General features: G+C 36.0%; 1 protein-coding gene across 1 annotated transcript in view; it reads left to right on the top strand.

Annotated features, from left to right (window-relative positions):
• Positions 1 to 13,648, top strand: part of LOC150103673 (actin-related protein 2/3 complex subunit 5-like) — a 63,895-nt gene extending 50,247 nt beyond the window's left edge. Inside the window, exon 4 of the mRNA XM_090397038.1 lies at positions 13,412 to 13,648. Within this exon, the coding sequence (XP_090253164.1) occupies positions 13,412 to 13,474 (63 nt within the window). The 3' untranslated portion in view covers positions 13,475 to 13,648. The remainder of the gene's footprint in view (positions 1 to 13,411) is intronic.
• The last annotated feature ends 1,264 nt before the right edge of the window (positions 13,649 to 14,912 follow it).

Genomic DNA, 14,912 nt, shown 5'->3' with positions numbered 1-14,912 from the left:
AAAAGATGGTGTGAGACCGGAACAGGACAGTAGGCCTAATACCTTGGAAAGAAGGCATGAAATCAGATTACACTAATTGCATAAAAATTGACTTTTGAATTTTTGGGCCAACCTTCTGCTTCAAGATGCCAATAATTTATATCACTAATATGCAACATTTGCTTTTGATATGTGTACACAATGATGCTCAGTAAGTAAGTCATTGTGACTTCACCCTATGCAATGTCACCTTATGGTGTCACCATATGCAAAGCAATATGGTGACACCATAAGTCACCATATTGCTTTGCAGCACCATTTACAAGGATCAATCATTCTTATAATTGGATTCATTTAGGAAGTATTTGATTTTCTTCATATCTGGTAATGCCAAAAATTTGTATTATATAATTTAGTTTCATAAGTTTCATAAGTTTAACAGAGAACCACTAAAAAATTTATAATAAAGTGACAGCAGTGTTGGTAAAAAAACACACCATTCATGGTGTGTTGTTTTACCAACACTGTAAGTGTTCAATGTTCTGCCCTTCCCAGCATGCCACAAACTGCACCCTCCTTTGCATAGTGTATTCAATGGCAGAACACAGCTGGTTGGAACTGATGTTGTGCACATGCTATGTTATACTGTCTTTCAGTGCTTTTAAGGTATCAGGATGATTCAAATAAACTTGGTCTTTGAGAAATCCCCAGAGCAGAAGTCACAGGGAGTCAGTTCAGGTGAACGAGACAGCCATGCAGTGAGAAATGCATGGCTGATCACTCTGGGTTCTGTAAAATGTTCTCAAAGAGCCTCCTGTATTGTACAGATTGACTGATCCATAGAGGGCCCCCCCCCCCCATCCTGCATGAAAAGAACTGAATCCATGCACAGGCACTGCTGTAGCTGCAGCACAACAAATTTGTTTATCATATCACTATACTGCTTGACAGTAACCGAGCAGGTCACAGGACCCGACTGTGAAATGTCCTTGAAGAAGAATGGTCCAGTGATAAACAAAGCTGTAAACCAACCCCAGACAGTAACTTTGGGTGAATGCAAAGGAATTTCTTGAATTGCATGTGGGTTTTGCATACATCATACCCAGCAATTGTGGGTATTCACAGCTCTGTTCAGGTGAAAATGAGCTTTATCTCCCATAAAATCATCCATGGCCATGCAGCATCCAACTCCACTTGAGCAAGGAATGTTAAATCGAATGTCATGTGACTTGCAAAGTCACATGACACTTGCGGGTGCAACTCCTGTGTCAGGGTTATCTTGAATGGATAGAAATGCAGAATCTTCCATAGAATTTTCCAGACGGTTGTGTAAGGCACATCCCTGTCTTGATACATCACATGCACTGCAGGAACCAATGCTAATATTCATGACCTTCTCCACAATGACTGTAGCAAGTTCATTCATTTATTGTAAACTGATTGGTTTGCGATCTTTGCCAAGTCTAACTCCCAATGATGCCATTTCTTCAAAATGACACATCATTGATTTCAGAGCACTTAGAGATAGTGGACCTTGGTGACATTTGCTGCAGCACCAGCTCTGCAGTTGTTTAGGTAGTAAGTACTGTTTCATGAGCAAAGCATGTTTGGGCAAGGTTAGTGTCATCACTGTGGACAGTATTAACAACCAGAATGAAGGGAAAAATCTCGTGTCCATCTTATTAAGCTCTCTGGCACCTGTCAAATTGTGTGATATTCATTTAGTGTTTACCACCCTTGGTGGTGAATTTTGGCATACTTTTTTTTTTTTCTCAGATATTGCTTCTGCATGACGAACAATGTATTTCTGCAAAGTTTCACAGCATTTGGATCACTGGATGGGACTCCAGAAGACCTTAAGCAGGGATACTTTAATTTTGATCACCCTGTATATCACTCCCACACATAGATGCTGCAAAGTCTATAGCAAATTTACAGAAATGGGTTGACTGACAAGCTATATTTAGGTGCAGCATGGGTTTACTAAACGGAGGTTGTGTTTTAGCAGTTTGTCATATTTTACAATGTTAGTACTAATTAGATAAAGGGAATGAGTACATTATAATACTGTTCGATTTTGCTGAGGCATTTGATAAGATACCCATGAAAAGCTATTGCATAAACAGGAGATTATGGGATTGGAATATAAAAGATTAACTTAGATAAGTGGGTGGCTGACTGATAGGTATCTGAAAGTGATATATGGTTGGCTGGAAGCTCCCAGGTTTAAGGTGGCCACTGGTGTTTCCTAGGGATAAGTTCGTGGACCATTGTTGTTCAGTCTACAACTAATTGTTGTTCATTGACATATAAGGATAAGGAAGTCCTTGATACAAATGTACCCGGACTTATGTGCAGATTTGGTCTCCTGGGTTCAGAGGGGATAAACAAGATATTTTAAGGTTTCAAAGAAGAGTAACAAAGATAAACAGGATTATTGAATGTTGATTATGTGAACTGTCAGACTCTTGTAAACATTAGAAAGGCAGTGTGATATGATAGAGGTCTGTAAATTTCTGAAAGGGTTTGATAGGTTATCAACTGATGAAATTTTTCGTTATGTGGGAGAGGACATGGGGACAGACGTATGGAGCACACTTATATATCTTATATGAATGCAAACTGTTTAAAGCTGATATACTCATATGTATTTGGCTATAGTAAAGGCATTTATTTGTTGGCTTCATTCAAATGTGCTAGGCAAACTTGTTAGACAAATCAAATGCAATGCATGCTTAATCTATGCTTAACATTGGACATCAGCAAAAATAAAAGAAAACTTGGTATTTTGGTATGCAAGAGGAAAAATAATTACAGAAGGATGAAATTGGCTGATGGTAACAGTAGGAAAATGATGGCACAGGATATAGTGGAATTTTGTAATGAGCTTCTTCAGCATATATAAATGTCATACTCTTATGAATATTGCTATGCATCTCTTAGAAGCTATAGGGAGTAGAAGTGAAAGAACTAGGAGTATATGAAGTGTTGGTTGAGCTAGGTATCAATAAGAATGGATGACATATCAGAATATGTTTTAGGAAATGTGCAAGAAAAAAAAAGTAATCCTCCTTTTAACTTGGTTGATTAATGAGAATCTTGCAATATCTTCAAGGAATAGAAACAGAATAAATAGCACTACTGCATGAAGGTGATGTTATGACAGATGTTTCTGATTATAGTATATATATATACTCTCAATGTATTTAAGATATTGGAGAGACTGAATAGAGTTACAGTACATGATTGGGCAAATAGTCGCAGCATTCTTTATTGTGGTCAGCAAGATTTTTTTTGAGCAGTTTTGTTGGCATTATAATTAATGAATTTTTTTGAGTTTATAAAAGCATATGATAAATTACTGTGTACTATGGCTGGTGTACCATCTGTAGGAACTGTGGATGGATGATAGAATAGTTAGATGGAGAGAATGATATCAACAAATTGTGTTTGGGAGGCAATCTCATTGAAAAGTAGGCAACTAGTGATGTACTGCAGTGATGTTCTTTGGCCCTTACTGTTTAACTATTAGTTAATATTTTTGGATTGACAGAAGATAAGATTTATAAGTAGTACTACTGATGTGAAGGCAGAAAATTTTAAATAGACTTTGAGCCTGGATGAATGGGTGAGATTGCATGTTGATAAGTAAAATGAGATTTGGAATTGGGAGATTATGTGATCAGTTGAGACCTGAAGTTCATGAACCATGTAAGTGTTGCAGAAACTACACAGCCCATTATATATTTGGTTGTCCCAGTCCTGGAAATACTTCAGGAGCAAACTTTTACACTTGGATAAAGGATTAAACCAAATATATAATTGGTAGCCATAGCCAAGTGAAAACTTCCATCAACTTATCTCTAAGCCAGAAAATTTTAATGATAAGGCGCAACACCTTTTGGCAACTGGTATATGGAAATATGACTTCGCCATTACTTCCACCTTAGTATCACCACCTGGGTAGTGACCCTTCCCTTAATGCATAGCATTATACATGTCTGCAAGGAGATGTGCTTTGCATTATGGAATACCAAGGCTAGTGATAAGAAGTTATACCACCTTTGCCACGAGTTGCCCCAGTCCTGGAAATACTTCAGGCACAAACTTTGTTTGCTTACACTTGGATAAAGAATTAAACCAAATATATAATTGGTAGCATAGCCAAGTGAAAAAACTTCCATCTACACAGCCCATTGTTGCTATGTTAAGGAACACATAGTTATGTTTACAAAGGTGGTTGAAAATACTGTGAAGTCTAGTCACCTAGTTTTTGTTGTAATGAGGAATCTCTGGAGAGGAGTCTAGAGTTGAGTGACCTAGGTAGTATCAAGATTGTGCAGTGTTATGGGAAGAGATTAAGGAAATGTAAATTGTAGGGTTTTACAATAGAGGCAGCAAGGGATATGTTAAAAACAATTAAGATGTAAATATTTGGTGAAGAGGGTAGTTATAAGTAGTTACAGAGAGTGGTTTATGAGTGAAATATTTGCTAGAATACTAGAAAAACGATTGAGTATAAGGTTCAATATGATATGTTGTTGGCTGATAACCTCTCTTGATGAATCTGACTCCATGGTTTCATAAGAATAATAATGCTCATATAAGCATTTATTTCTTTAATTTATAAACTTTTCTGGTGGATAGGCTTATGTGTTCGTCAGACATGTTGTAATAGGTTTCACGGTATGATAAGAACACAGATGGTTAAGAAAATAACTATTTATTAACTTAAAAGCTAATATTTCATTGGTATTATATCCAGCATCTTCAGGGCACACAACACAAAGTTTGTTACAAATGCAAGACAACCACAATCCGGTGTAACAGTGGGGCTAGTATAAGTGATTGCAGCGTGCAACACAAGACTAAAGTCCTAATATGGCACCATCTAGGTTTTAAAAAAATAAAAATAAAAATAAAATAAATAAATAAAAAATAAAATAAAATAAATTTCAAGTTTTGAAATAGTAGTCCAAATGATAGTCTTAGAAAGTTTGAAAAAATATAAATTAAAAAATAAAAGTAATAAATAATAATTTGGTCTTAGGATGACTGTCTCCCAAATCTTTGGTAGATTTATACAGCCATACTTGTTAAGGTTTGGAGTATGTTTTAAGGCTTCTGTTGATTCCAGGAACAAGCTCTCTGACTTGTAGAAGCTTCTGTGCATTACAGAAGCTTCTACAAGTTACAGGATCAATTGGAAAGAGCAATCTTTCCAATTGATCCTCTGTGCAGGGGTATCCAAAGCATGGTCTGCCAGACCCGACTTACCATAGCGAAAGTGTCGGATATATTTTTTGTGTTCACTGAGGCGGATGTCCACAACACAAGACTTTAGTCTTGTGTTGCACGCTGCAATCACTTATACTAGCCCCACTGTTACATCGGATTGTGGTTGTCTTGCATTTGTAACAGTTATTATTATTATTGTTTTCGGGCGACTCCAGGAGTCCTTAGACTCATCGAGGGAGGCCCTAAACATCATGTCCACACAACTATGCGATTACATTCTCACAGTATTTATCATACCTTGCCTTGAACTCGTTCACCGTCATAGCACCCACAACAGACTCTGGCAGCTTATTCCACTCATTTACCACTCTAAAAGTAAAGAACCCACCCCTATATTGATGCGTTATTCTAAATGATCCATTCCCATTTTTTCCTTAGTGCTGGCTCGTGTACATTATATACATTCTTACACTCATCTGTCTCACTGATGTCTGCGTATCCATCCTCCCCCCTCCTTGGTAGTTTTAGTTTCCCTGGTTTTGCACATCCATTTGCACTTCATTCAGCAACACTCTTTCCAGGCTCCGCACACCAAGTCCATTCATCTGCAGGCCATCCATCTTGTATAAGTCCTTTCGCCCTTCAAACTCATCCCACACGTCCACGAATTCCAAACCACACCGTCTGTATAACCTGCGCATAATGTCATTTGCGATTATGGCCCTCCTTCTAAACTCCTCTCTGTCATACCGCGGCAACAGACTAACCATTCTAACTCTGTCACTCTTTTCTTTCGCTACCTTTAACAATACTTTCAAGTCCTCTCTCATAAAAAAATTATCACCTTTCAATTCATTCGTACCCGCCACAATTATTAATTCTTTCACCCTCTGTTTTTGCACTCTAATACTCTCACTTACATCCTTAAATTTCGCACCCGGTAAGTACGATTTAGTTACACTGTCATCTATCACCCCTCTTAATAATGAGTCACCATACAACACTCTTTCCTTCATTTCAGAAACTCTCCCATTCTTACGCTGTTTATTTACGTTAGCCGAATCACTCTGGAAAGAGTTTTGCAAGTGCTCTAATTGCCGCTGCGCATTTTGTATCACTGCGTGCAACCTAGTAATCTCACTTCCTACAAATAATTCCTCATTATTTTTATCATTTAAACCGTTTTCTCTCTCTGTATGGTTGCTTTCACTCTTTCTTAGATCACCGCTCTCATTGCCATCTTGTACATCGCAATTTCCTATCAAGCCACTATTTTCACTCACATTCTGGCAATTCTGGTCTTCTTCAACCATAACTATCTCACAACCTGACACATACTTCAACTCCTCACTTTGCTTACACTTTCTGCACATTCTCCCACCACTATCACTTTCAATCCAAATTCCAGCCTAATTCGGGAATGCATACATCTCACACACATCACATTGGACAAACTCTCTCACATTATAGTTTTTGAACAATGGCGTTGTATTTTTGGACGCCATTATCTTATGTTGCATTGCCGCCATATTCAAATCTATGAAACGTAACGTTATATACTAAATTAAATAATGGAATTCACACCAAAATCCCACAGACACAACAAGCTACCAAAATTAGGCAATATTACATTATGATTTTAACCTATATTCTAATTTTTACTCAAAATTGTACTTAGCTTTCGGGAGCACTCTGAAAACACAACCATCCGTCTGGCTCTCTAGCGGGCAACAAACTTTGTGTTGTGTGCTCTGAAGATGCTGGATATAATACCAGCAAAATATTAGCTTTTAAGTTAATAAATAGTTATTTTCTTAACCATCTGTGTTCAACTGAACTCGCTATTCCTTTGACCAGGCTGTTTAATATGAGTCTCAGAATAGAGAAGAATGTATGGTAATTCCACTGCACAAGAGTGGTGCAAAGATTGATGTATCCAACTATCGACCAATTAATATCTCAGGAGTGGTTGGTGAAGATTTTGGAAAAATTGGTTAGGGTTCGCATTCAGAAATGAGTTGACAGTGAATCTCTACTTTGCAATGAGCAACATGGGTTTACTAGGGTAAGGTTATGTTTTAGCAAGTTGCTCACATTTTACAATAATGTTACCATTGAACTAGACAAGGGGAATGGATACACCATGATAGTTTTGGATTTTGCTAAGGATTTTGACAAAATACTGCATGGTAGACTGTTGCATAAATTGGAGAATATTGGTTTGGATTATAAAATATTAGCATGGAGAAGAGGATGACTGACTGACGGATATCAGACCAGTGGTGTACCACATGGATCAGTGCTTGATCCACTGTTATTCAATCTGTATATTAATGATATTGTGAAGGATTTGACAAGTGACACACAGCTATTTGCTGATGATGCAAATATAGGAAAGGTAATCAGGAATGCTGCCGATATGCAGTACTTGCAGAATGATTTGAATAGTCTGGAATTGTGGGCATGGGAAAATGGATGGCAGCTCAATGTTAGCGAATGTAAAGCCATTTACTTTGTTGTGATTAGATATCCAATGTTGTATTATATTGGTGGGATTATACTAGAAGAAACTGATGAGGCTAGAGATCTTGGAGTGTTAGTAGATAGGAAGTTGAAATTCAGGGGGCATGTAGCAAAGATTGCAAATACAACTCAAAAGATAATTGCAATGCTGAAACAAACATTCACATGTAAAGATAAGGACGTCCTTTTGCTTTGTTACACAGCCTTAGTAAGACCTCACTTGGACTATTGTGCACAGGTGTGGTCTTCTGATATATTGGAGAGGGTGCAAAGGAGAGTGTTAAAAATGATATCAGGATTGTGGAATACTGATTATGAAGACAGATCGAGAATTTGTAGACTGCAGACGCTAGCAAACGAAAGAAAGAAGGATGGTATGATTGAGACTTACAAACTTCTGCAAGGCTCATCCAGGATTTCAATTTATGGAATTTTTCATTGTACGGAGGGTGGGGAAAGGACAAGAGACATCTTTGGAAGCTGAGAATGAATGCTGCTAAGAAGGGTGTAAGGGTAGATTTTTTCCTCATAGGATGGTTCGTGATTGGAATGGATTGCCATTGGATGTTGTGAGTGCAAGCAGTGTGAATGAATGCAAGAATAAGTATGATAGCTGATGGATGTAGTATGTGGCCTCCCTCGATGAATCCCTGACTCCCTGGAGGTCTCTCTTAATAATAAGACAGAAATGAATAACAAGATATTTTTCTAAATAATAAAATGTTTTTATTATGATGACTTTATTTTGATGACTGCATTGTGTTCTGTGGTATCAAATGCTTTTTTAAAATCATAAAGAGGATAATATAATATAATATTATATTATATTACACTTTTTTCAACAAACACCCAGGAAGAAGATGGACTTGGCAATTACTGAATGGAGACGAAAAATGAAATTGACTACATTTTAACAGACAGTAAAAGACTGGTACAAAATATTGGTACAATAGGCGAAACATACTTCAAAATAGATCTGACCACAGACTCCTCAGAGCCATTATAAGAATAGACCACAAGAAAGAATAAATATCAGGGCAACATCAAACCACAAAAGACAACCCAAACAAATAGACTATCATAAGTTCAGGAAGTACATAGAAGAGATGGACTATTAAGAATTGTTACATAAATGATGACTATATTGACTTTATTAATAAATTCATTGAGTGCAAGAAAAAATCAGAAATTCATGTGAAACAAAAGAAAAGAGAATGACTCTCACCTCAAGCTATAGAACTACTGAAAAAGAGAAAAGAACTGAAGAAATCTGAAGAAAATTTTCTAGAATACAAAGTTATCTGTAAGTTACTAAGGAAAAGAATTCCAGAAGACTACAAAGCTTTCAGGATACAAAAACTAAGAGAAGCAGTGTAGGCAAAAACCAGTCTGAAAAAAAAAATAGAGAAAGACTTAAATTTTAAACACTCAATTCCATCTGCTATACAGGATCAAAATGGAGAAAAACATACTAATAGAAAAAGAATAGAAGAAATTGGGCAGAATTTTTATAATGATCTCTATGCAAATAAGTGCCAAGTTTCAGAACCTATCATTCCAAAACCAAGCAATATACCAGATGTACTTCCAGAAGAAATAGAACATGCCCTTAAGAAAATGAGTAAAGGTAAAGCCACAGGACCTGATCATGTTAAGGTTGAAGAAATCCAACAAGGTGGACCAATTATTTTCAAAGCATTGGCTGCCAGACTCACGTGGTACTTCAAAGAAAAAAAGATTCTAGAGGAAATGGAAGACTTAAAAAACCATACTTCTATTAAAATATGGGAACAAGGAAGACTTAAATAACTATCAGCCAATCTGTCTACTCTCTGACATATATAAAATCATGAACAGAGTAATATTGAACAGAATCCAAAACACACTCGAAGACAACTCCAGTAGAGAGCAGGCAGGATTCAGAAGAGGCTTCTCCACAACAGATCATATCCAGGTCATTTCACAACTAACAGAAAAATGCAGAGAATAACGAATCCCTCTATGCTTCCTCTTTATTGAATTTAAAAAAGCATTTGATACCATAGAACACAATGCAGTCATCAGTGCCTTACTGGAAATAAATGTGGACCCTACTTACATCCATATGATAAAAGAAATTAACAAAAATCAGACCACACAAATAACTCTATTTGATCAACCTATAAATATAGATATAAAGAGAGGGGTCTGTCAAGGCAATGTGATCTCCCCAAATCTTTTTTACCAGCACTTTAGAATACATTCTGAAAAAAATAGACCTAAACAGAGGAATAAGCATAGATGGTGAAAAACTACAAATCCTTATGTTTGCTGATGATCTAATACTGATATCCCACAACCCAAAAGACCTAGAAGAAATGGGTGAAAACATATACACAAACAGCAGTAAAATAGGCTTGGAAATGAATCTAGAGAAAACAAATTGGATCAAAAACATCTACACAAGCGACAGTCACCTATGTATTGTTAACATCCCTATAGAACAAGTTGACTCCTACAATTACCTAGGACAAACAATAAAAATGAATAATGATTTATCTGAAGAACTAGCAAAAAGAAAGAAAGCTGCATGGCTGTCATTCAACAGACTAAAAGAAATACTTATTGATCCAAAAAATACTTATTGATCTTGACATCTCTGCAAAGGCAAAACTATTTAATAGTGACATTCTTCCATCACTCACATGTGGATCAGAAACATGGAACATGACAAGAAAAGAAGAAGAAACTTTCAGAATAACTCAGCATGCAATAGAACGCAGGATTTGTAACATCAGCAAAATGGAACATGTTAGGAACATGGAACTAAGAAAGAGATCAAGCATAAAAGATGTGGTAACTGCAGTATATGAAAGCAAGATGAGATGGGCGGTGTCACGTAGCAAGACTCAGGGATAACAGATGGACATATAGAATACTCAACTGGCAACCAAGAATAAAGAGAAAAGCAGGAAGACCATCTGCAAGATGGGAAGATCCACTAGTGAAATCTATGGGTATAACATGGAAGAGAGAGGCTCAAGATCGTCGGAGGCATCTTTGTGACCTGCACTCGTGGCGAAATTCTGAGTGAAACACAGGTCCATCAAGGTAAGGATGGTGCGTGATTGGAATGGATTGCCATTGGATGTTATGAGTGCAAGAAGTGTGAATGATTTCAAGAATAAGTATGATAACTGATGGATGTAGCATGTGGCCTCCCTCAATGAGTCCCTGACTCCCTGGAAGTCTCTCTTAATAAGACAGAAATGAATAACAGAAGATATTTTTCTAAATAATAAAATGTTATCCTCATCACATAATACCTCTGTGGAGTTGTTTGCAGTCCTCACTCTTACATACAAAGATCATTTGAACTGTGCTTTAATCTCATGTGCTTTTTCCTGCATTCTGAAGTATTCATTACTAACCCGCCGTTAGTAAGGTGGGGTGTCACAGACCCTAAAGATTTTGTGGCAGAGTCATGCCTCAGTCTCGCATAACCTGCTAATCGACGCATAGATGATTACAGGCTGTTGCACTCAAGCATGTTTAGTGTGCAGCGGTGTAAAGTGTGTTAGGGTTGACCAGACCCCACCTTACCAAAAGTGTGACTATATTTACTTCTGAAATGTAAGTTGTTTTCACATATATTCTACTAAAATATTATCGTTACTGCTGTGTCTTCTATATTTTTATATACCAACTATAAGCAAATACATTTTTGTAAATATTTAGAGGGCATTTTGAGAATGATCTTTTTTTTACCAGATGAGTTATAAGAAGGAAGAACAGAGGTTACCTCAACTTATAGATGATGCTTTGACAGAAGAGGAGCCATTTAGTGGAGATGATGATAGTGAAATTGATTCAGAATTAATCAGTAACTATGAATCTGATATAGAACAAGACTTTGAGGAAGAATCCACAGAGAATCCACTAATATTGATTAAAAATATATAGATTTCTATAATACACTACATTATTTGGGTGGATCTGTGGGACTCCACCTTACCACTTTTGTTACATTTTCCCACCGCACCAGCACCGGGTTAAAAATTATGGAAACAACTACCGTGTTATATAAAAATTCAGTTTAATATAAACCAAAATAACCACTTGACATTTCGACCTTCATATCAAGGTTATCTGGAGTATACACGTATGCAAAGAAACAAGCTACATGTGGTATACCAAAGTCAGTAATTTAGTCAACCATTAACAGTACTATTAATGGTTGACATGTAATAGCATCTGCTAACTGTCAATGATATAGGGAACAATTTAAGGAGTGGAATATTTAGTTGTTTGCTGATGAATATACAAAATGGGAGGACAACAGTTGATAAAGGTGATGTATGATCTTTAAGATGATTTACATAAATTGGCATTGTGGGAAAAGGATAATGATGGTCAGGTTAATGTTGCAAAATGTAAGGTTCTGTATTTCGGGTTGAAAAGATCAAGTACTGTGTAACACATTGATGGTGCTGTGCTGCTGGAAATTGATGAGGTTAGGGACTGGAATAATGACGGACAGAGGATAGAAGATCAGAGGGCATATTACAAAAGTTGGTAAAATATCTCAAAGGATTACTTGGATATTGAAAAATATGCTAATAAGTAAAGATAGGGAAGTTATTATCCTTGTCTTTATAAGGCTTTGATTCAGCTGCATCTTGACTACTGTGCACAGATTTGGTCACCTGGGTTTCTTGGGTATCAGGTGGTGGTGGAGAGGATTCCGAGACCAATGACAGTGTGGAATGTTCCCTATGAGGTGCATAGGTTACAACTTCAGTTGATAGGCTGAAAAGAAGGAACACGATAGAAACTTAAGATATAAAGGGTTTTATAAAATTGACACAAAGGAAATTTTTCAATATGAAACATAACTAGGGGGTCATCTGTGGAAGTTAAGAATGTGGTCAGTTAGGATGCATGGAGTCAGTTTTTTGCATGGAGAGTGGTGAAAGAGTAGAATGGATTGCTAGAATTATTGAGTGCACTGACAATGAATGTGTTGAAGGAGAGGTATGATGGATTTTGTGTGTATAAAAGTTAATGTGAGGTCTTCAACAAATCCCCAGACTCCTGTATTATATAGTATTATTATAGTAGAGGTACTGTATAATAATACTTTCATTCACATAAAAATATTTATTTGAAATGCCTGTCATTAAATCCACCATTCCGTTTGATTCCATATACAAGTGCATACATTACATAGTGCAGTTATCACCATTTATTAATTTCTTTTCATCACTACTCTTATACTTAGGCAGTGCAATAATTACTTTCCATCTCACACAACAGTGTGAGATGGAAAGTAATTATTTTCTTTCTCAGCTTTGATCCTTTTTGTCACTTGCTCAGTCTTTCACCTGTCATTTGATCCCACTATTACAATGAATTCTAATACACATCGTGCTTTTCACTCAGTTATTTTTCTTATTGTACCTCCCAGTACTTTGTTTCTCACACATCTGATAACTGAATTACCCTAGAAGGCATCTTTTACACAGTATCAATTTTGTTTTTTCTCACTTATTCACTTCAGTCACTCAGTTTTACCATCCATATACTGATTTAAAATGTACTTTTTCTAAGTTTTGTTACTGTAAATTATTTAGATATCTCTTGAGCAATATGTATTCAATATTAGTTGTGTTAATTTATTATTTCTTTTCAGGCATACTTTGCTGGAGGGGTAGGTACTATTGTGAGAGTTTTAACAGATCGCAAACGTGTGTAAGTTCCAATTTCCAAAAATCATGATAACTTGATTGTGGACTCCAGTTTTGTGGACCAGTACTTCTATAGAATTCCATTTTGCAATGAAAAATGTATAGTTTCTGTATTTGTGTATTAAGTTTTAATAAGATCATAAAACAAATTTTATAAAAAAAATAAATTTGTTTTTATGTTTGTTTTATTTTTTAATTTTTAAAGTTTTAATCCAGATTTTCTTCTCATATATATATATATATATATATAAAGAAATTACTCCATTCACCAAAAAATGTGAATAAATACAGTGCAACTACTTTCCTTCGTATTCTTTGTAGGAAACAAAACTATTGAGTATTATAGAACTGAAAAGCTTCAATTTGGCATTAAGATATTGCCTTAGTTTGCATCATTTAAAAGACACTCTTAGCAAGAACCTAATCTCTGCACTTTTATTAATGTGTAAATTAGGTTTCACTGGCCTGGCAGCTGTTTGGAACTGTTTGTTCTCAGAGACAATCAGAAACTTCATCATCAAATTCTGGTATGTACTTCAAGAGGTGTACAGAATGCTATGATGCCCATGAACCTAATCAGTTCACTTAATCTTCTTATAGTTTAAATTATTGTTAACTTCTTATCTGCCAAGATTCCAATATTGTCAGATCGAATATTTTTGTCCTCTGAGGCACTTCTAACTAGATTCAGTCCATCTACATCTTGGCCATCCTCTGAGTCTTTTTGCCTGCATGAAATGCATGCTTTTCTAATCTTGTCATACCCCTTCTGTTCAAGGGACCACATCATCTGAGATCATCATTCCTGAATGCTAACAGTGTTAGTTTGTTTCTAATATCATTTTAAATATAATTGTGCCATTGATACTATCAGTTCACTTAATCTTTTTCAGAATTCTCATATCTGTGATCTCCAGTCTCTGATCAAGTTTTCCAGAAGTTCAAAATGGTTTGACCACTGTCTTGTATATAGCTATTTTAGTGTTTTGACTAATTTCTCTTATTCCATCTAAATTTATTTAGTTAATTCTTTCAATACTAGCTTTTCTAATTCTGTTGTCTATTTTCTTATTTAGTTTGCTATCTAACTAAAAATTGTGTCTAAATAGCTGAAATGTTGTCTTGTGATATAAAACTCACAAATTAGAACAAAAGGGGATGGATATGACACTGACTAAGTGGATGGCTGCTGGATAGATATCAGATAGTGGTATATGGAAGGGCAGAATCGAGGCAAAAACAGTTGACTAGTGGTGTACTGCAAGGTTCAGTGCTGGGACCTATGCTGTTTAATTTGTACATAAATGATATAGGAAATAACATGAAGGAAATATTCAGTTGTTTGCTGATGATGCAAAATTAGTAGATAGTTAATCAAGGCGATATGGAGAGTTTGCAGGACAATTTAAATTGGGGTCAGTTTAATGTCAAAATATGTAAAGTTAT

The sequence above is a fragment of the Typopeltis vanoorti genome, chromosome 8 (assembly GCF_054136105.1).
Source record: "Typopeltis vanoorti isolate ZY-2024b chromosome 8, IOZ_Tvanoo_1.0, whole genome shotgun sequence".
In the NCBI taxonomy this organism is placed as follows: domain Eukaryota; kingdom Metazoa; phylum Arthropoda; class Arachnida; order Uropygi; family Thelyphonidae; genus Typopeltis; species Typopeltis vanoorti.
The sequence above is the reverse complement of the archived record's forward strand: the minus strand, read 5'-3'. Positions and strand labels throughout refer to the sequence as shown.